The sequence below is a fragment of the Schistocerca piceifrons genome, chromosome 4 (genome assembly GCF_021461385.2).
Source record: "Schistocerca piceifrons isolate TAMUIC-IGC-003096 chromosome 4, iqSchPice1.1, whole genome shotgun sequence".
Classification (NCBI taxonomy): Eukaryota; Metazoa; Arthropoda; class Insecta; order Orthoptera; family Acrididae; genus Schistocerca; species Schistocerca piceifrons.
This window is the reverse complement of record NC_060141.1, coordinates 825,470,005-825,493,040: the sequence shown is the minus strand read 5'-3', so window position 1 is coordinate 825,493,040 and position 23,036 is coordinate 825,470,005. Positions and strand designations below refer to the sequence as shown.

The 23,036-nt window shown below is 42.7% G+C and overlaps 1 protein-coding gene across 1 annotated transcript in view; it reads right to left on the bottom strand.

Moving 5' to 3' along the window:
• Window positions 1-23,036, bottom strand: part of LOC124796228 — a 60,817-nt gene that overhangs the window by 20,229 nt on the left and 17,552 nt on the right. The window contains exon 2 of the mRNA XM_047260319.1: window positions 21,591-21,824. Within this exon, the coding sequence (XP_047116275.1) occupies window positions 21,591-21,801 (211 nt within the window). The 5' untranslated portion in view covers window positions 21,802-21,824. The remainder of the gene's footprint in view (window positions 1-21,590; window positions 21,825-23,036) is intronic.

The window sequence follows — 23,036 nt, the reverse complement described above, 5'->3', positions numbered from 1 at the left end:
TTTAGGTAAATTAGGAGTTGGAGAGAGGAATATGGCTGGTGCTGTCGAGGACCCACCTCACTGGCCATACAAAAAGACACTCTTCTCTAGCAGACTAATTCTCCAGCAGACTTCTCCACTGCCAGGAGCCGATATAGCCAGCCGAGCGTTCCTTTGAGCGGCAGAGCCGAAGTGCTGAGAAGTGTTTCAGGCTAAGTTGGACTTGGCTGCTGGTGCAAGTTGTCAGTGTGAAGCCAATGACTGATTTTCAGCGATATCCTCCACCTGAAGATTAACATGCTGAGATCTAGCTGCGACAGTAAAATCCATTTGCACTGAGTTTCAATAATTTTCAGGTCTCACTCTAAAGACTTAATTGCAAATTTTTACAATCAATAGGCTTTCATTTCCGGCTACAGATGAATACACACACCCTTCTATATAGCTAACTGCCTTTTGATACTAACATTTCAGCAATCAGAGTAATACTTCACTAGTATTACTGTTTCATACTGAGATGCAATTATTAGATTCAGATCGCAAACTATTCACACAGATTTCCGGAGGTAATAGATTGATATTGTCAATATTTTTTAGTTGATTTAATGTGCTATTTAATGCAGTAAAATGAATTAATGGTAATTATTTTTTAATATTGTGGCTAACGAATGTACTAGTCATCATTTTGGAGGGGCTCCGATATATTTGTCAGATTAACAGGGCTAATTTATATACCTCAAAAGCTTAAAACCCACTGTACACTAGCACAAAGGCTTTGCTTTTCATATTTTCGGAGGAGATTGTATGGACCAAAACAAGACGAAAATTTCCATTATATATATGCGCTCTAAATTGCATATCCCAAGAGCTATGAGCACTTGTTCAGTAGAAGAGTTGTGTTTCACAGTACCAATCCCTGAATGTTTGTTACATCATCATGGAATCGGAGAGCGTAATTGTGCAGACCGAAGAAAAATCCCGTTTTCATTTAATATGTGCTAGTCTGTCTCATCACATCGTTGTGGCAAGTGTGCGTGTTTGTGCTGAAGCGACTTTTCCGAAAATGGTTTGGCGAAACGCTTGTTTAAACAGTTTTCAGAACTGCCACTTAACGAGCGTTTTTCTACTGGAAAACAGCCCACGGAATGCTGTTCATGGACAGCTGCAAAACAGGTCGCAGCAGCAGACTGACGTAGATAACGGTAGACACAAATGTTCTTCATTTATTCCAACTTAACTGATTTACTCACGCATTCCGACAACTGTTTAATGTGCTGAGCGTGGGATGTAACAACGTCTGGCTACAATACAGGCCTGACAACGACGGTGCATGCTGTGAGTGATGCCATCAATCTCATGTTGAGGCAATGACGCCCATTCCTCCTGCAGAGTTGCTCGCAAGTCTTGGCGCGTGGCTGATGGACGCTGACGTGATGCAACCTGCCTTCCTAGCGCAATGAATGAATAGAGAGCAGAAGGAAGCACAAAACATAGCTCTATTACCACACGTTCAAGGCGTCGCCAAACGGGTGTACGAAATGCTCCGCCGAGCAGGCATCGAGCCGATTTACTAGAGCAGCAACAGAATAAAAAATGTTCTTTGCACATAGAATGATGCAGTTGACAAACTACATGCTGCTGGAGTTTACGAAATCAGACGCGAATGTGGATTAGTGCATGCAGGCGTGACGGGGCGACCCATCAACACACGGATATCTGAACACGAAAATATATCCGACTAAGACAACACACCAAGTCAACGGTGGCACAACACCAGCACGAGTACGCCAAAGAGATTGATTATGGTGAGGCTCGCGTACTGGCGAAACAGTTTCTTACTTTCAGGAGGCGATAGAAATAGGCAAGCGACCCGCCAACATGAACAGAGAAGACGGGTACTGACTTCCGGCGTCTTGGCTGCCGGCAGTAACAGCGTCACGGGACGACAGCTCACGCCAAGCTGCGCAGCAGGCGCAGGTACATAAGGGTGGTGGCGCGCCTCAGTCGACGCTAGAAAGCAGGAAAACAACGCCACGTCACAACTGCAGCCTCGTTTTCTGTTCGCCGATTTCCGCCAATCACAAGCAGTAATGCAAACACCAATCAAAACGCCGGGTTTCCACCAATGAAAAGAAACAATAAAACCATCAATAAAGAACGTCTAAAATCCCTGTCCTTCAGGCTTAACAGCCTATCAGAATTAAGTAACAGCCACGTCTGCAGGTGTATAAGAAACCTTCTCTTTCAGCAGTAAAATCCCCCTCACCCCCTGGTGTCTCCCTTCCTCTCCACCCCCAACCAGTTGCCGCGCCTTTACCGCTGTGTCCCACCCTCTCCATCGCCACACCCTCCATCTCCTTTCCCAACGCAACTTCCACCGTCTACCCCTCCCGGATGATGAGCTTAGCCCTGACATCTACCCTTCTTACCAACTCTAACCCCATCTTCCTGCCTCCTCCTCAGGGCTCCGTCTCCTCCCCCTCCTGAGCGACTTCCCCCTCCAACTCCCCCTCCATCTCTTGTGCCTCCTTTCAGTGTCTCTGCGCTCCCCCTTGCCCTGTCTTCCCTCTTCCTCTCCCGCCCCACGTGTCTCCTGCCTCTTCGTGTGTCCATTGATGCCCCTCCTCCCTTCATCCTGCCGCTTCCCCAGCTGCCCCATGCTCTCTACTCCTTTTCCATCCTCTCTGACCTTTCCCTCGGCAGGTCCCACCTGGCAGTTTTATTCTTCGTCGTGTGTGCTGCAGGTGGGTTTTAAGTGTGTTGTTCCGGAGTGTTTTTAATACTGTGGCCGACTTTTAACCTGTGCCTGCGCATTCAGTGTCTTGTCTGTGTTTTAAGAATCCCCAACTGTGTTTTTTTAACTTTCTGGTGACTTTTTAACTGTCCCCCATGAACGTCTCCATGTCAGTGTATATTTTACCTCCATTTTCTCCCCTTACTCTGTTTTATGTTCCCCTTTTTTATCTCCTTATGTATGTATCATTTTATCCTTGTTTTAGTTGTCATGTCACTCGGCTGAAGAGCGGCGGATTGTGTCGCTGACAGCCTTCCTCTGCCCATATGGGGCAGGGGAATGAAATCACAATAAAGAAAAAAAAATCAGCAGTAAACAAAAACACCCTGAAGAAGGTCACTTGTAACGTCGGTAGTTTTACATAATGACAATGCGGTCACAAATCCAGAAAAAAGCCTACGTTTATGAGTCTCTGGGAGTCCCCTGCAGAAACGTTAAGCCATGTCGCTTCTATAGCCTCCCATAATGGCCAAAGCGTTGCTGGTGCGGGATTTTCTGCACCAACTGACCTCTCGATTATGTCGCATAAATATTCAATGAGATTCATGTCAGACAATCCTCGTAGCTGAGTCATTCGCTCAAACTGTCCAGAATGTTCAAACCAATCACGAACAACTGTGTCACGCATAAAAATTTCATCGTTGTTGGGGAACTGGAGTCCACGAATGCAAATGGTCTCCAAGTAGCTGAACATAACCATTTATAGTTACTGATCGGTTCATTTGGACCTGAGGAACTAGTCGATCCATGTAAGCACAGCACACACAATTGTAGAACCACCACCAGTTTGCACAGTGCCTCGTCGACAACTTGGGTGCGTGCCTTCGTGGCTCTGTGCCAGAGTCGAATCCCATCATAAGCTCTTATCGGCTGAAACTGGGACTCTCCTGACCGTGTCACGGGTCCGACTGATCAGGCCGCTAGCCCTGGAGACGCGCTGCAGGCGATGTCATCGTGTTACCAGTGGCACTCGCCGGTCGTCTGCTTGTAACATCGAAAATGCAGGATGCATGGCACCTGCTACCGATATATAAATTTTTTGCTGAAGTGTATGTAAATATTTGTAATTTAAATGCTTTCTTTTAATAAGTAAGGACTTTGCTTCGCTGTATCTGTAAATTTAGGTAGAAGTCTGTTGACATTTAATTGTATTTATCTGTGTCTTACTGTGAAACTTATAAGCTCTGGGAATAAGACAAACGAATTGTTATTTGCATCGACTAACAACGATAGTAGCAGTGCTCGTGCGTTGTAAAACCTTTGGATAGGGAGCTGTTGCGTGGAGCGCACGGAGAGAGCGGGAGACGGCTTCCAGCGCTTGTGGTGTGCCGAAGTGTGGTGTTAACGCTCTCGCAGTAGAGAGTACCATTTCCGGCGGCATCATGTACGCGCACCGGCCAGATGTCTAATAGCAGGGCTACGGACAGAGGACGGGCGGAAGAGGCTGTTAAAAAAATGGCTCTGAGCACTATGGGACTCAACCTCTGAGGTCAAAAGTCCCCTAGAACTTAGAACTACTTAAACCAAACTAATCTAAGAACATCACGCACATCCATGCCCGAGGCAGGATTCGAACGTGCGACCGTAGCGGTCGCGCGGTTCCAGACTGTAGTGCGTAGAACCGCTCGGCCACCCTGGCCGGCTGGAAGAGGCTGTATTAAAAACGATTGCCCAATCCTGTAATTCGCCGTGGCTCCACGAGACGCTACCGCCTTCAACAACAGCAGCAGTTCCAGCAACACAGTCTCGTCGTCGGCTCCGAGTTTCGTCGTACGCACAGCACTGAAGTAAGACTGTTCATTAGTAGGAACTATTAACGGCTAACCCAGCAGCACAACTGAATATGATTTGATGGATAAAATTTATTCAAATAATAATCAGTTAAACTCAGGGCGATTGTGTCCTCATTCCCTCCAGACATTGTTACCAAGTAGGATCCTTGTTCCTTTTTTTCCCCTTATATGCTAACTGTCATAAGAAACAAACTGAATAGTTACAGCCAGTTTATTAATGGATAATTTCACTTCTGAGAATTTTAGCCTCACTCTACTTTTAATTAACTGTTGTACAACAGAGGCTTCAGTATATGACTAAAGTAAAGCAATTTCATTTTTCAAGTTTGAGAATCAATCACTGGAAAAAATCCAAATCTAAAGAAATGCACAAATTAAGAGTGCGGAAATTTTATTTATTTTACATATAGCTTGGAGCACATAGCTGTTTGGTTTGGTACGTATTCAAGTCTGTAAAAAAGGCTCAGTTGCTCAGACAATAATATGAAATCCAATGTACAAAATAAGTAACTGCAAAGTAAAAAGTGTTTGCTTTTTTTCTAAATTTCTTTGATGACGTTATGTTGAGGTCACTGAAAGTCATTTTTCACGTAACGAAGTTCAGTACTAACATAGAGTTTAAGTGAATATTTTCAAATCATTACTCAACTGCTTTTTTCAAAATTTAATGCCAAACGTAACAGTGACTTCTCAGTTTTCTTTATCATTACGTACTCACTTAAAATATGTGTAAAAAAAAAAAAGTGACAACTTTCAGTTGCCACGTCACTGTCTTCCCTTTCCCGCCATCTTGTACAGGAATTTGGATGTAAATTGTCCTAGTGGGTTGGCGACCGTTAATTATTTCTTTTTCGCTCATTACTGTAACATTTGGATTGATGACCATGGTACCCCTTTTCTGTCCAGTGTTGTTCGTGAGTGAATACACTTTCATTTTTTCCTAATTATAGCCCTGTTCGGTTTAATTCCTTTTTATTTTTTTAGTAGACTTTTCTGTCAGAAGGGTCGGTTGTACACTTTCCTCCTACTTATCTGTATTACTTCTTCGGGAGAAATAGCCTTATCCAATTAGTAAAACTCAATTAGGCATACACGCGATCCACGGTCATATTTTAAATCATAAGCAGGATAGGCCGATTAGTAAGGGGGAGGTTACATGCTGCCATAGCCCATTAACGCCATATTTCGCTGCACTGTCCTAACGGATACATTCAGTTACGAAATGGAATATGCCATTGAGTCCATTTCCAACTACTATCCCTTCGTGCGGCCATAACCACGCAAGAAACCTTTTCACATGAGGCAACTGGGTACAAATGATAACTCCACCAACGTAGTGCCCTTTTATACTTGTTGCACGTGGTACTACCGCCACCTGTATATGTCATATCCCACGAATTTGTCACATCAGTGTATGTTGTTTCTCGGTGCAGGTTCTTATGTGTTTGAAGGCAATGTTAATCTTGTGCGGCCTGAGAAATGTTTGCTATTTTGTAGGAGAGTTTTCCCGTGAGTTGTAGCCAAGCAGAGGATTTCTTTTTCGTTTGCTGTGTGGCAGTTGATCTGTTATTGTTTCTTCTTTCCTGTGTGACGTTGTCAGCAAGTGTGTGTCCATAGCCATTTGCTGCAAAATGTACGTAAGGGTGCTAAGGAAATGATCTACACACGCAAATCACTTAACGTACACGCTAAAAAGTACATATCTTTCTACATACGACTGTGTTTTGGCACACGAACAAACTCGCACACACAGTAAATGAGCCTAATCACATTTCAAGTTCACGTTATGAACATGCATCTGGCATGAACCTGCTGCCGAAACACGTCGTACTAACGAAATGTCAGCAAATTGTCACTGAAACACTTGATATCATTTCATAAATTTACAACAGAATCGCCATCCTGAAAACATTCCATATTGTAGCAAGATCTGATAAAATTATTGTTAAATTTTAAAAAATCAATAATAATGAGACGTTATTTAATTACATAAACGAGAGTATACGTCTATATTTAAATATGTTGAGACAGTCCTACGATATCATCATGTAGTTTCCAATCGCAGTGTAGTTAAACTGACTTCCCACAGAGTATTTTTTTTTTTTTATGACTGACAGTTCGTAACATCTGCCGGGGGGCTCAACAACCACAACGATGGGAGCTCAGCTCACAGATATACCTATATTTTCAAAGACTACTAGTAGCTCGTTCTTAATTCGTGACAGCACAGTTTCCTCTGGCGTCCTCACGCTCGAGTTGAATGTATTTATATAATATTTCGAAGTATTTAACTTAATCACATTTCATTGAGTAAATAAATGTAATTAAAGGAAGAATTTTGTAGAGAATTTGTCCTTCCGGTCCAGATAATTATTTCTTCTCACTGCGACCTAAAGTCGCACTTCAACATAACATGGATAAAGATAGACGTTTATGCACAGAAACGCCAATGTCGGAACAGCTTATTTTTATCTACATCCATACTCCGCAAACAACGTTATGTTGCGTGGCAGAGGGTACTTTTGGTAACACTGTCGTACCTCTCTGACTTGTTCCGCTCGAAAATGGTGTATGAGAAGAACGAACATCGTTAAACACCCGTGTGTAATACTTTTCATCTTTCGTTGGGTGGTAGTTTCGCAGACGTACGTGAGAGGAAGCAAAGCTGCCCGACTCTCGCCGGAAAGTGCACTGTCTCAATTTCAACAGTAAATCTCTCAATCATGGACAACACGTCTGTTGAAGCGTCTGCCACCAGAATTTGTTGAGCATCTCCATAACGCTCTGGCGCCTACGAAACCATCCTGTGACGAACTGTCATATTGACCGCCTCTATCTCTCCGATATGGCAATGGTCCAATACTGTACTTTTTACAGAATAGGTCGAAAAATATTTTAAAGCCATTTCTGTTGTAAATGAATTACATTTCCTTAAACTTCTAGCGACAGGTCAGAGTCTGGCATCAGTATTTTCTAGTATTAGTTTATGTGATCAGCTTGTTTTATCAATAAAAGGCATGAAGTCTACGATCATGTTTGGTACTTTATTCAAAAACTTCCATCTTCATTGAACATGACTGTATAATTCATTAAGGCTGGTGTTTGCTTACCGACGTCTGCAGATCGTTACAGCGTTTTGATACAAGTATCGACGTCAAGTAGCTGATGATGGCAATAAGCTGAAGCCACTCATTGTGAATTACATACCTGTATGCAGTCAAGATGGACAGTCTACTTTAGGTCATTGTGCACAATTAATCCTACCTATTTTACAGGCGTCACTGACTGTATCCAGCGCTTTACCGTCGGTAGTGTAATGCAGACCTGGCCAAGATCTGCACTCCCAGAGCATGCCCGCGCTAGCAGTAGTAACTGACTGAGCTCAGCCTTCATGCTTCCCACACCACGGAAATACGAGAAGGTGTGTGAATGAGATGGCTATTAGGAAGACAAGTTTGCAACACAGTGCGACTACTTCTAAGAGGCGAATATTGCAGAACAGTTGCAGAATAGTTTTGTAAGTAGGATTTTATCGTGTGTATTTATTTTTGACTTTTTTTGTTTACTGCCAAAGGAAGTACTTAATTATTTAATTAAACAAGTACAATTAGACAGTGCTAATATCGTGAGATGAAGTACATCAAGCTTTCCATACAGACGTTTAACATGAAGCACCTGTGTTTATATAATTTATACACATTTCGATTTTAGAATACGTAATGTATCTGGAACTGTTATTCATAATACAGTCATACACAACGAGTTACGCTGATTAAAAGCTGTGGAACTCGAACATTGGCTGCAGTTTGTCAATTTAATAAACGAAAAAAATTTTTTTTCACATATGTACTGAACCACACACCGAGTTAACTTGAGTGGCTCAGCTGTGCCGTCGAGGGTACTGCTTGTGAGCTAATGTTTTGTAGAAGTGTAGGAAATTCCTGGATTAGTCAAAGAGATCGTTGGTGCAGGCGCTAGCTACACTGTACATCTATCAGGTCAAGTTGTAAGCAATGAAGTGCATGAGCAGTCAAAAGCGGGAATGGTCTGAGAGATAAATCGAAATCAGTCTTCAGTCTTGCCAATTCTTGGAATCTCTTTGAGAAGTCGTGATGAAATACTTGCGTTACTGAAATGTAGTAAGTCACGTCTTGTCGAGAAATGACTGCCTCGAATTACGGGCAGTGTTTCACGAACTCGAAGTTGATATTTTACAGGATTAATTTTTGGTCGATAGCCTGAGTCTTGTCCAGCGTAACTGTTACGAATTGATTCTCCCTTTGCCTTACAAGATGTAATGAGTTCAAATAATTTCGTGACGTCGTCCAGAAAAGATCTGTTGCTGCTCTATATACCCTTTACTCGTTTTTTCCCCATAATGCCTTCTATTCATCCAGCATTCATTCTCGTTCGTCAGAATACAAACACATCTATCGTCTTCAACATCGCAGCGCGTCAGCAATCGTTGGTTAATATATTAACCATAGGACTCACTCTGGGGTCATAGGTGACCCCAATCATCTTTACTATGGATAAAATAATATTTCTATTTCTTGTAAAAATCCAGAATTTTATTACTTTTACCACACAGTATTGTAGTTCTCTCACAAAAATTTTTAGAGCGCTTGACGCAACATTTAAATCAATAATTAACAAAAACTACAGTTGGGGTCAATTATGACCCCAGATAGATTATATGTAACATTCATAGAATGTATAGATTATCAACTATCAATCTCTTTCTTAGGTATTTTGAGTTGGTAACACTGAATTCAGGTGTTTCTCAGAACTAACCTCAAACTGGAAGTTCGTTTGTACGTTTGTTGTTGCAGTGTAATTTCAGCATGGATGGAATACGTTTTGCTCCTGGCTATAGTGTAGAACAAGCTATGGAAGACTTATTTCGTAGCAGTGGTGATTCAGAAGGTAGTGACGCCAAAGGTGATGGAACAGAGACACAGGTAGACCAAAGTAATGAAATTTGTTTACATGAATTAGAAGAAAATGATATTCTTGCTGAAAATGATGACAGTGGAGAAGATGAAAGAGCAGTACTGGTAAGCAGGGGTCGGGATATTGCATGGAGTACAAAAGAACCATCAATTAGTAGATTTCCAATCCGCAACATACAACGATTTTCAGCAGGTATTCCTAGTACAGTTAGTGTTAGCTCAGCTGTTGACTGTTTCAGGCAGTTTATTACTAATGAATTGCTGGATATAATAGTTCAGTGAGGAAATGAATTGAAAGTGTCTGGAAAATTAGTTGACTGGCGTGATACAGACAGATGCGAGCTTCTTTCATTTTTAGGCTTGCTGATTCTGTATGGCGTACAGAAGAGCCGGGGGAAACCTATTGACGAATTTTGGGACTCTCAATATGGAACTCCTCTATTCCGTGCTACTATGTCGAGGAGGCGATATCAGGACATTCTGTGTTCACTTCGTTTTGACGACCGCATCACAAGACTTGAAAGGAAAGAGAGGACTGGAAATAAGGCTGAAGCTGTACAGGAAATATCTGATTTGTTTGCCGTTCAATGCCAAACATCATTTATACCTTCCAGCAACATTACTGTTGATGAACATCTTTGCGTATACAGAGGTCGGTGCAGTTTCAAGGTCTACATTACTTCAAAGCCAGGAAAGTATGGCATCAAGATATGGTGCGCAGTAGACTGTGAACATGGTTATCTGACAAATCTTCAAATGTACACTGGAAGGAGTGGTGATGTGAGAGAAGTGAATCAAGGCAAGAGAGTGGTCTTAGATTTAGTGGGTCATCTGGCTGGCAGGGGTAGGAATATTACCACTGACAATTTTTTCACGAGCTGTGACCTTGGCCAAGAATTGTTGAAAATGAAGTTGACACTTGTAGGTACTCTACGTTCTACAAGAAAAGAAGTCCCAAAAGAGTTTTTGCCTTCGAAAACTAGGGAAGAATGCACTACCAGATTTGCATACAGTGGTAAAACCCTATTAGTTTCGTATGTTCCAAAAAGAAATAAGGCTGTGCTACTCCTGTCAACACAACATCAATCATTTGAAGTGCCCAAAGAAAACAACTTGAAACGAAAACCAGAAGTAGTGTTGCATTACAACTCAACAAAATCAGGTGTTGATACGCTAGATCAAATGAGCTCTTACTATTCTGTGAAAAAGGGTACAAAACGTTGGCCATTAGCAGTATTTTATGATCTTGTCGATCGAGCTGCACTCAATGCCTACAGACTCTTCTGTGTTGCTGTTGAAAAAACAGAGAGACGTCTTTTTCTAATGAAGTTGGCCAAAGAAATGGCAAAGCCCCAAGTGGAACGCCATTTGAGTTTACCACAAGCAAGGAACAAGGATATTATTAGCAGTATCAAACGGTGTGGATTTGATGATCTGTTAGACAATGGACATCCAGACGTAATACCTGACAACCAGAAGAGAAAGCGAGGCAGATGCTGCATTTGCCCCCGATCAAAGGACACAAAATACAGTTCAACATGCAAAAAGTGTAACAAATTTGTTTGCAAGGAACATTCTGCAATAGTCACTACTTGCAAAATATGTGAAGATGACTATGGTACGGATTCCGGTTAGAATTATGTTTCCTGTTGAGTTGTTCATCACATTTTCTGTAAATTTGAAGCCATTGTGAAACATTTATGAGTGAAACAAATTATGACTTAGAGTAATATTGTAACTTCTGATATGTAATTACTCTGCCATATGTAATTTAATTCTACTATGTACATACCTGTTAAAAAGCTGTGAAATGTGTCTAAATAATAAATAAAATGTAAACAAACAGTATTAAACGACAGTACGTTGTTCTCTGAATGATTAGTACACACAGTCAATTATATATTGATTAGGGTCATGTATGACCCCAGATGAAGTACTAGGGAAGTTTTAGCAGAGTGAGTCCTAGGATTAAAAAACTAAAAACCCGCCTCGATTGCGAAAAAAGCAGCTAGTGTTAAGTATTAACCCAGGTTTCGGCGTAGATAACTACACCTTCTTCAGAACAATAATAAAACCCACAAGTGCCTAAGAATACCTTTGTCAATGATTAAAAGAACACCATAGCTATACATTTATAAACTAAAAAGAAAAGGAAAACACAAACAGCCTAGCTGCAGTTTATGGCGGGTCATGGCCCATCGAACATGGGCCGGTGTGAGGTGGAACGTACACCATTAAGTCAAGTTGTGGTTTTGACTTTGTACATGTGTACTGTTTGTGTTTTCCTTTTCTTTTTCGTTTATAAGTGTATAGCTATGGTGTTCTTTTAATCATTGACAAAGGTATTCTTAGGCACTTGTGGGTTTTATTCTTGTTCTGAAGAAGGTGTAGTTATCTACGCCACAACCTGGGTTAACACTTAACACTAGGTGCTTTTTTCGCAATCGAGGCGGGTTTTTAGTTTTTTAATACATCTATCGTCTTTGTGGCTGTGTCATAAAGAGGTTCCAGTGATTGTTTGTCCATCTCATAATAATGCGATGGCGTGGCACGAATTTCAAACGAGACGAAACAAATAAAGCAGTTCCCATTCCGCACTGAATGAGGTGGCTCTCGACTTTTCCTTTTCGGACAGCTGCGAGAGCAGCAGAGTATTGCTACTGCAGAACGTAAGTCTAATGTAACACAGACATGTCAAAAGGCGACACAGCGTCCCCCTAGCGGCGTCCGGCCGCAGCCTCCGCCTTCTGCCGCACTCGCCCCTGCGCCCTCAGCGCCAGCGCCGGGAGGGGGCGTTGGCGGAGAGCCGTTTGTCCAGGCAACAACGCAGCTTTCGGGACGTTTAAACGCTCTACGTCACTTCTATCCATGCCAGACCCTGAAACAGCCGCCGATCCTCCACTTCGTCAATGCTCGTTCGGTATACAATGATTTTAATAAAGAAGAAAAAAAACTGACAGTTCGCTAAAATATATACGGACATCGAAAGTACCTACCGTGGGAGCAAAACACTGCAAACATTTACTTGAAACAAAAGAGTGTGACACGGCTGCTCGTGCTGTGACGAGTTCAGCGCGGCACGGTCTGTGCGCGGCAGAGTTGCCAGCCGTTGTGCAACTGCCAGGGGCTGGCGCTGCCTGCTGCGGCCATGCCGGTGACGTCACCCGGTAGAGGCGTCATCGGGCGCGCTCGCCTCCTGCCGGGAGCCCCACTGGACTGTGAAAGCGTCGAACCGCTGGCGGCCGCGCCGCACGGGGAGCAAAACGTGCCTGTATCTCAAACTGTGCAATTGGACCAACGAGAGGCAAACAGACTTTTTAGAGAAAACTTTTGATAACACTGACTGGAACGAAGGTTTAAAGGAGCAAGGATAAGTTGCGCAGTGCGAAACTGTACCTACAACTACTCTATGAACAATTTCATTTGCCGTCCACAATTGTGGAATACCGTAAGGATGGTTGTTTAACAATAACAGTAGCGCTGAAATGGGTGTCCCCAAATAACTCCCGGAAACATCGTTCGAGCGATGGCAGTGCATTTACAACGACTAATGCCAAAGTCAGCAAGGACCTGGCGTTCCGCCGGTGATGTGCGACTGTAGATAGGGACAAGCTGGACTTCAGTGCCAACAATTCTGAGTCCCACAGCTGCCCTTTTTGCCGTGCGGGCTACACTGCACCCGGTCAGGAGCAAATACAGGACAGCATGCTTCGACACTTCCCAGTAGTGTCAAAGCAAGTCCTGCTCAAATGCTGTAACCCTTTATAACCTAACGTTGTCATAAGGCAAGACTGGCTTTAATTGTCGTTTGCGCGCTTTTCACGGCATTGTTTCGCTGACAACGACAACACAGTTTTCAATTGAATCTCAGTTAGACTGCATTCCTCTGCCTCAGAGTTAACACGTAAATATTCTCCAAAGACATGTCACATCTCGTAAGAAGGTAAGGTAATATACTTTTACGTTATACAGGGTGGTCCACTGATCGTGACCGGGCCAAATATCTCACGAAATAAGTCTCAAACGGAAAAACTACAAAGCACGAAACTCGTCTAGCTTGAAGGGGGAAACCAGATGGCGCTATGGTTGGGCCGCTAGATGGCGCTGCCATAGGTCAAACGGATATCAACTGCGTTTTCTTAAATAGGATCCCCGATTTTTTATAACATATTCGTGTAGTACCTAAAGAAATATGACTGTTTTAGTTTTGACCACTTTTTTCGCTTTTTGATAGATGGTGCTGTTGAAAGGGCACAGTACCGCCCGACATTGAAAATAGGTACAACATTCTTCGTTATTCTTGTCAGAACAACACATTTTTTCAAGTCAATCTCACTTAATACACCGAAGCCGGATACCATTGTAGGAAAGAAGGACAATTTATTTATGTAATTGATCACATGTGCACTCCCACAAAATAAATCCATACATACAATCTGTTGAGATCTGTGAAATGAATGAATGTATGGTCGTCTCCTAACCGCAGATAGTGAATGCGCAATATATGATCATCTTTGAGATGGTCTTTTGGTCTCCTTTGGTGGAACCAAAGAGATGAAATTTACCTGAGCTTTGAGCGCCTGAAATGTGGCTGGCCAATACGGTAGCATGGTGAGAGGTGACCTGAAGAATGGCCATGTTTCAGCAATCTGGCGCTGGATCTTGTGTTGGTAATACCTTTCTTAGGTGTGCTTCGTAAAGACAAAAGAGTGGAGAGATTTCGTATGCATGTGAAATATTTAAAAGGAGTTTGGAATAATTATTTCTCTATTTCAGGAACTTTTGGGGGGAGAATTAAATGACAGGCAGGTAATATTAAGGGGATCGTAGTAATCTTCGGAAGTGACCAACGGTCACAAAGAAAAACCACGTGTAGCAATAAGTTGAAATACTTCCGAGTGCTTAAGTTAAGCTGAATTACTAGCGTGTGTACTATAAGTTGGAAATATTTAAGAAATGGCGTGTGCAGGACTTGAAATTAGAGGCGAGTACTTCCACGTGGTGAGTACTGTGTGAGTCTCAATCTGTGTATGAGACAAAGGATAAAGAGAAGTAATCGCCCAAGGTATCAGCTGAGGACTCGCGTGTGTGACGAATGTGATCTTTGCGTGTTATGTTTCCGCGTGAAGCTAGATTCAAACTCTAATACTCCGAGAGAGAAGCAAAGTGGGTCAGCCGTCTATCCAGCAACGCCACATGGCTTGCATTCCACAGGAAGACGTGCATATATCCTCCAGAGTTCTTAGCAGGAAAGAAAAGTTGCGAAGTGGCGCAGTATCGTGTGAAACTGGGATGAATACTAATTGAAGTGAGAAAGCTGAACGTGAAGTGATTCTAACGTTGTGCTATTCTTTGTGATGTATTATATGTTGCCAGTGTGAAGTATTTCATGTAATTTAAGTATGTATGGTTTGCATGGGAGAGTAGCAAGATAGGTTCCTTTTTGTACCGCTCGGTCTGGAGTAAATTTTCGTGATGATGGGTGTGGGAGTCGAAGTGTGAGATATAGCAAAAGATCCACCATCCTATGCAGAAAGTGCACTGTAGCGTTAGATAATTACGAGACCACAAGATAGAGAATCACCAATGTAAAGCCATGGCCACTGGGCGCCGTCTGTCATGTGTTATTGTTATATAAAATGTAATGGTGTGTTTAGGTTATCTTTGAATCATAATAGAATTTATCGGAATAAAAAAGATAGTGAAAAGAAAAAGTTGGTGGCCTTGTTCTTCGAATAGTGTGCAGTCATGATATCCAGAATTTATAATGTGTGCGCCATTCATATTCAGTGCGATGGCCACGTGTTGATCAAAGCCGTTGAGTAAGAATGAAAATGTGGTATTGCCAGAGCGTAGTGAACAATCAGAGTTGTGTAAATTACTAATAGTCAGACGTGCGTTATCCCTTTCCGTTGCGTAATATTCAAACAGGAGAATTATTCGTAGCATAATTGTGGGTACTAGAGCTCATAATCAATCATTCATGTTAGACGAGAAATAAGAATAAATCCACTCACTTGGCAGACCACTCATCTAGCAGGCCTGACTGCTTGATGCCACAGTATGAGCAAGGCATGTGGCTGCCTCTCACTGTAATAGTCACAAACATATGGCTCAAAATTTTAGACGAGCAGTTGGTAACAGGTAGGTGTTTTAAATTAAAATACAGAACGTAGGTACGTTTGAACATTTTATTTTGGTTGTTCCAATGTGATACATGTACCTTTGTGAACTTATCATTTCTCAGAACGCATGATGTTGCAGCGTGATTACCTGTAAATATCACATTAATGCAATAAATGCTCAAAATGATGTCCGTCAACCTCAATGCATTTGGCAGTACGTGTAACGACATTCCTCTCAAGAGCGAGTAGTTCGCCTTCCGTAATGTTCGCACACGCATTGACAGTGCGCCGACGCATGTTGTCAGGCGTTGTCGGTGGATCACGATAGCAAATATCCTTCGACTTTCTGAACAGAAAGAAATCCGTGGAAGTCAGATTCGGTGAACGTGCAGGCCATGGAAATATTTTCGACGACCAATCCACCTGTCATGAAATATGCTATTCAATACCACTTCAACCGCACGCGAGCTATGTGCCGGACATCCATCATGTTGGAAGTACATCGCCATTCTGTCATGCAGTGAAATATCTTGTAGTAACATCGGTAAAACATTGCGTAGGAAATCAGCATACATTGCACCATTTAGATTGCCGTCGATAAAATGGAGGCCAATTATCCTTCCTACCATAATGCCGCATAATACATTAACCCGCCGAGGTCGCTGATGTTCCACTTGTCGCAGCCATCCTTGACTTTCCGTTGCCCAAAAATGCATATTATGTAGGTTTACGTTACCGCTGTTGGTGAATGACGCTTCGTCGCTAAATAGAACGCGTGCAAAAAATCTGTCATCGTCCCGTAATTTCTCTTGTGCCCTGTGACAGAACTGTACACGACGTTAAAAGTCGTCGCCATGCTATTCCTGGTGCATAGAAATATGGTACGGTTGCAATCAATGTTGATGTAGCATTCTCAACACCGACGCTTTTGAAATTCCCGATTCTCGCGCAATTTGTCTGCTACTGAAGTGCAGATTAGCCGCGACAGCAGCTGAAACACCTATTTGGGCGTCATCATTTGTTGCAGGTCGTGGTTGACGTTTCACATGTGGCTGACCACTTCCTGTTTCCTTAAATAACGTAACTATCCCGCGAACGGTCCGGACACTTGGCTAATGTCGTCCAGGATACCGAGCAGCATACATAGCACACGCCCGTTGGGCATTTTGATCACAATAGCCATACATCAACATGATATGGACCTTTTCCGCAATTGGTAAACGGTCCATTTTAACACGAGTAATGTATCACGAAGCAAATACCGTCCGCACTGGCGGAATTTTACGTGATACCACGTACGTATACGTTTGTGACTATTACAGGCCATCTATCACAAAGCGAAAAAAGTGGTGCAGCTAAAGCATTCATATTTCTTTACGTACTACACGAATATGTAATAAACAATGGGGGTTCCTATTTAAAAAAAAACGCAGTTGATATCCGTTTGACCTATGGCAGCGCCACCTAGCGGTCCAACTGGTTTTCCCGTTCAAGCTAGACGAGTTTCGTTCTTTGTAGTTTGATGCTTATTTCGTGAGATATTTGGCCCGGTTACTATCAATGGACCACCCTGTATAACATTTTGCATGCAATCCTAAGATTCTGTATCTTAGATTACTGTTTAATATTTTGTGACAACATTAAAGAAACTGGTTACAGCATAGCAATTAGTTTTCACCGCTTTCAATATTTCACTTTTTTCACCTGTTAATGCTGAGACATTTCATTATCTATTATGTGTAGCAATCCTATTTTCAGTGGCTCTTATTTTTCGTAGTGATTTTACGAAATGTCTTGGCTGCGATAGAATGCTGAGAGAAGTTCTTCATCTACTGTTCCGGAATAAGAGTCGACAAACTATGGAACCTGGCACGCTTGATGAAGGTTCTGCAGACGAAGATCTTGGAAAAATACGTCGAAGCAGAATATTAACTGTCATACGATAAATGCATGGCAAAGATTACAGTAGACATTCTTTTTAAAGAGTGCATACGTGTCAAACTGATTAGATTCGGTTGCAAAGTTTGGTGTTTGAAACCTGTGCAGGGATATCTTGTAGATTTTGAAGTATACCGAGACAAAGAACTTAAAGGAGTACGTGTCATATTTCGGACAAGCTGCTGGTCCCCTAGTAAAAATGTCAGACAACCTAGAGCAACTACCTTCTCGATTTTATAATGACAATTTATTCATAAGGCATAACCTTTCGAGTTATTCGAGAGATTTTGTAGCAACAGGAATCATTAGGCAAGATAGAATTTCCCAAAACTACACTATTCTAGAGAAGAGTAGCATGATGAAAAAAAAAAAAACAGAGGATACTCAGAGACAATAATTTCGAAGGAGGATGGTGTGTTCCTAAGTACATGGATGCACAATTCAGTAGTTACTGTGGCCTCAAACATTCATGGTGAAGAACCTTCAGGTTCAGGGAAATGGTATTCACAGAGCTACAAGAAAGAAGTCACAGAACCATGTCCATAAGTGACTGGGCTTCATAACAATTTCATGGGTGGTTCTGACCAAACGGACGAAGAATACGTAACAATAAGTGACACTTGCCTGTTTTCTCGTGACTAGTAGATGTCTGCAATCACAGTACTTGGATACTGTACAAGAACTTAAGGCAAGATATGCCACAACTCGAATTCGGTAGAGGAATAGGTTTGAGATATCTTACCGGTTACAGGTCCAAACCAAAAGTTCTGGGCGGTCTCATGGCTTCCAAACAACCACCTGAGTCTTGAATGAAATTCGCTGACAGAATGCACCATCTTATAAAGAAGACATAAGATAATAAAAAGAAGAGATTTGCAGGTCAATCATGAAAATGAGTCATCCGTACTATATGTGCAAAATGTAATGTTGAGATATGTGTGGAATAATGTCTGCCACCCCATGAAATATAATGCAGACACCTACCGTGTGTAGACTGAGATGTATATGGATTTACTGCAGGTAAGGGGGGGGGGGGGGGGGGCGGGGGAGCAGAGACAGCCACATGAAATACTTCTTAACAAGATAATGATGGAAGCTGAAGAAATGAATTAAAATTTGTGCCAAGGCCAGGACTTGAAGCCAGATTTCCTTGCTTACTACGTAGGTGCACTGGCCACTACACCACCACAGCGAGCTAACACAGCTACATGGACTAGCCTAGTCCAGTGCTCTCCCAAACACAAACTTCAATTCACATCTTCAGCTTGTCTTCCCCTTCTTAGATCGTCACTCTTGCCAAGGCTCTCCAGCACTGGAATAGCATCCCAGCATCGGACATAATGCGGAAATCCTGCCCGTACCTCAGGCCTAGGTAACCTATAGACGAGACTCAAATGCCTCATGAAAAATTTAAGATCTATACATCACCTAGGCCTGAGGTACAGGCAGGATTTCCCCTTTACATCCAATGCTGGGATGCTGTTCCAGTACTGGAGAGCCTTGGCAATAGTGACGACTCAAGAACGGGGAAATAAACTGAAGATATGAATTGAAGTTTGTGTTCGGGAGGGCACTGGTCTAGTGTAGTCCACGCAGCTGTGTTAGCTACGGTACCAGACCCTTAAATAGCCTGTATTTACTGTGAATCTCTTGCCCAGCACAAAGTCTGAAGAGACTGGAAAAAAGTGCAAGTGACTCCTGTGCATAAGATGGGCAAAAGCACGGACCCGCAAAATTGGAGACCAACATCCCCAACATCGGTCTGCTGCAGAATCCTTGAACATATTCTCAATTGGAATATAATAAATTTTCTTGAGACCGAAAAGTTTATGTCAACAAATCAGCATAGTTTTAGAAGGCATTGCTCGTGCGAAACTCAGCTTACTTTTTTCTCACATGATACAATATGAAGAATGGATGAAGGGCAACAAGCAGATTCGATGCTTCTAGATTTCTAGAAAACGTTTGACACGGTGCCGCATATCAGACGTAAGGTACGAGCGTATGGAATAGTTGACAGGTATGTGAAGCCAGAGCTGCAGAACCCAGTATGCTCGTGTCGATGGTGTGTGTTCAAGGGTGTCACCAGGAGGGCTTCGGGGAAGTGGCACAGGACCGCTATTATTATGTATGTACACAAAAGATTTGGCGCCAGGCTGGGCAGTAAGCTACGGTTGTTTGCTGAAGGTGCTGTGGTGAATGGTAAAGAGTCGAAGTTCAGTGACTGTAGGAGGATACAGCATGACTTGAACAATATTTCTGGTTGGTCTGATGAATGGGAGGTAGAAAATGTAAGTTGATGAAGATGAGTAGGAGAAAGAAACCTGTAATGATTGAATATAGCGTTTTTAGTGTCCGTGCGGCTTGTGGAGCATGTATGTAGATGTAGAAAGACCGGTAAACTCGTAGAGAAAGATGGGATTCTGAGTATTTTGCTCCCTTCAACTAAGGTAAAAGGTATTGCTTGTAATGTTACAAACGACCTAAGTCTCTGACAGCCAGCATGTATCGCACTTCATACGAACGCGCGGCAATACTACCAGAACAGTGGATGAGAGATGAAAGGAACACCAGTGACACACCCGATATGCAACTCAGCTGTTGCCGAATACTGCCTCGATTATAAGCATGAAATTAAATACGATGCGACGAGGTATCATGAACGGTCACCAAGTTTCTGTGTATCCACATTAAAGAGCGTGGCTAAACGAAGACGTCAGAAAAACTAATAAACTAAGACGGCTGCTTCAGTTTAAATAACGCTGGAGATGCGGCACTCAGTTTATTAAAATCTCGGCGGTAACTACGTCCACCAAGTTGGAAGATGCTGGGAGAATTTTCTATTCACGAAAAATTAGTGCTAGTGTGTAGTGGGCGAAGCGACGCGAACTCGGCTTTAAACTGCGGATCGAGACCCAAAACGGCTTCGAGCCTCGTTGGAGTCCAGGCAGCGAGTACACAAAGACGAAAACTCGCAGCACATCAACAGGACAGCTGCGTCGGCCGACGAAATGATGTGCAGAAAATGAAAACAACAGGTCGGCAGAATAACTGTAAAGAACCCGGTCGTTTTTTTACTCGTGAATCAGTTGATTTCTGTTCTCTTTTTGTGTGACGGTTTGACTTTATCGACTAAACTCAGTCTGTCTTCGTTTCGCTTCTAACAAGGGACACACCCTAACACACCCTATTCAGATTTAGTGGTAAAATGGCCAAGTGGATACCCCATCAGATCAAGCATGAAAACAGGAAGAATGTGTACAGATGAAAAAAGAAGCAAAATAGACACAGGGAGTGGTCCAAGTTCAAAACACACAACATCAAGCAAACTGGAAGAACCACAGCAATGTGGTTGTCTGGTCATTGACACGGCTGTTCTCCTTCTGCAGTCTTGGCAGTTGTCATACTATACATTAGATACAGAATATGAGGCGTGTAGTAAAAGTTTGTCACAGTCGCATGTAAATGTGAGATGCCGCATAGACTTCGCACACAAATGAAAATAACAAATAATCGGGTGTCAACTGCATTATAACAAAGGAACTCAAGAGTCGCAACATGTGGTACTTGTATAGAACAAATAGGAGGTACGTACGTCCCGATGTTCTTTCCTTACACCTTGCTGTTGAAAACGGACGTTACAACATGACAACCACGTAAATTTGGATACGCGAACACACACGTGCGTGACTGGGTGGACAGTTCATAATGTGGAGTTTTGAACTCGGACCTCCCCCATCACAGACCAACAGCGTGCCCACATAACCATGTCGCTGTAGGTATTCATATTCGCTTGTACATCTTGAACTTAGACTGATCGCTGTTTCTATTTTGCTTCTTGTTTCACAGTTCGGTAAATCTTTTTCCTGTTTTCAATTTTTGACGGGCTATCCAGTAAATCTGAGGGACAGGGTAGGTGCGATGTGGAGTTCCCCTTGTAAGTACACCACTGAGGCCAGATCCGCACAGGTGATGAATGCCTGCTGCTGCTGCCGCCACATGGACCTACCTGCAGACAGTGCTGTCCTGCAAGGCGCGGGTTCCATCGCCTCCTGTTGCATCTCCTCGGGAGGAGGCCCGAACAGCCGGTCAAAGACTCGCTGCTCAGCCGAATCCCGCTCTGTTGTTCTCGGAATCTTGCGTTTGATTATTGTGTCGTCATCGGGAACGGTTCGCCGCTTCTGGGCGCCACTTCCCGACGCCGTGTCGTCCGTATCCATCTTATTCACTGAATCAGCTTCCTCTGTTAGCGTGACAGAACAGAGCACGGGTTTAGTATTTCAAGCAGATAAGGCCAAGCGACAATCAGTGTTTTACACTGATTGTCACTAATAACTGTACATTGGTTATCACTAATAACTGTACAGGTGAGTCCAGGTACAGAATCTGTGTTGTTGAGCATGCACTCTAACACTTTGCTGAGACAGAAAGGGTGCAATTTGTTCATCCAAAAGCATTAATTGGCATCCTATGTATTTCGTCCCGTTCAAATAATGTAAAAGACATCGCTTGTAATGTTAAAAACGATATGCGGCAGCCACCCGTTTATCGCATTCCATGGGAACGTGGGGCAGCTCTATCAGAACAGACGATGAGAGATGAAAGGAACGTCAGCGACACACTCGACATGAGAGTCGGCTGTTGCTGAACACTGCCTCGATTACAAGCAAGAAATGAAATACAATGTGACGAGTACCGTGAACCGAACACCGTTTATCCGGGGTAGCATAATTAAGGATTGTTTCGAAGTGAAGATGTCAGAAAATATTATAAACTGGCACAGCTGTTTCAGGTTAAATAACGCTGGAGGTATGGCATTCAGTTTATTAAAGATCTCGCCGGTCACCACGTCCACCAGAGTTTGGAGATGCTGAGAGAATTTGCTTTTCACGAAACATCAGTGGCAACTCTGAAAAACAAAAGAGCATTGCGGAGTATAGTGGCTGTCGGGACTCGGCTGTTAATAGCGGATCGAGACCAGCAACAGTTTAGAGTCTGCTTGGAGTCCAAGCACCCCACTCCCGTGGAACGAATAACACCTGAATCCTCCTGAGTTTCAACTGTTAAAATAACCTAATAATTATACGTACACGGAAACTCTGGATATGGGCGCAAGAGAAAACACAGGCTTTGGGGAAAGAATTCTCATCATCCGTTACTCCAAATACTGCATCCATCGATCTCTACAACAATTTTACTGCTAACAGCACTGTCAGCAACCAGTTCCATGACAATAAGCGCATCGATTTGAGTCTTCTATGGAAAATTAACAAAATTGTGTTCCAACTGAAGTCACGTAAAGAAGCCTTGTCTCCAAGTCCCTGAAGATTGCTTTTTCACCATAATTAATGCGATATTAAAATTATGGCATTTTCCCAGTTAGTTGAAATATGCCACGGTAATTAGTATACTAAAACCAAACAAAAATGTCATAGACATCCAAAAAATTACGGAG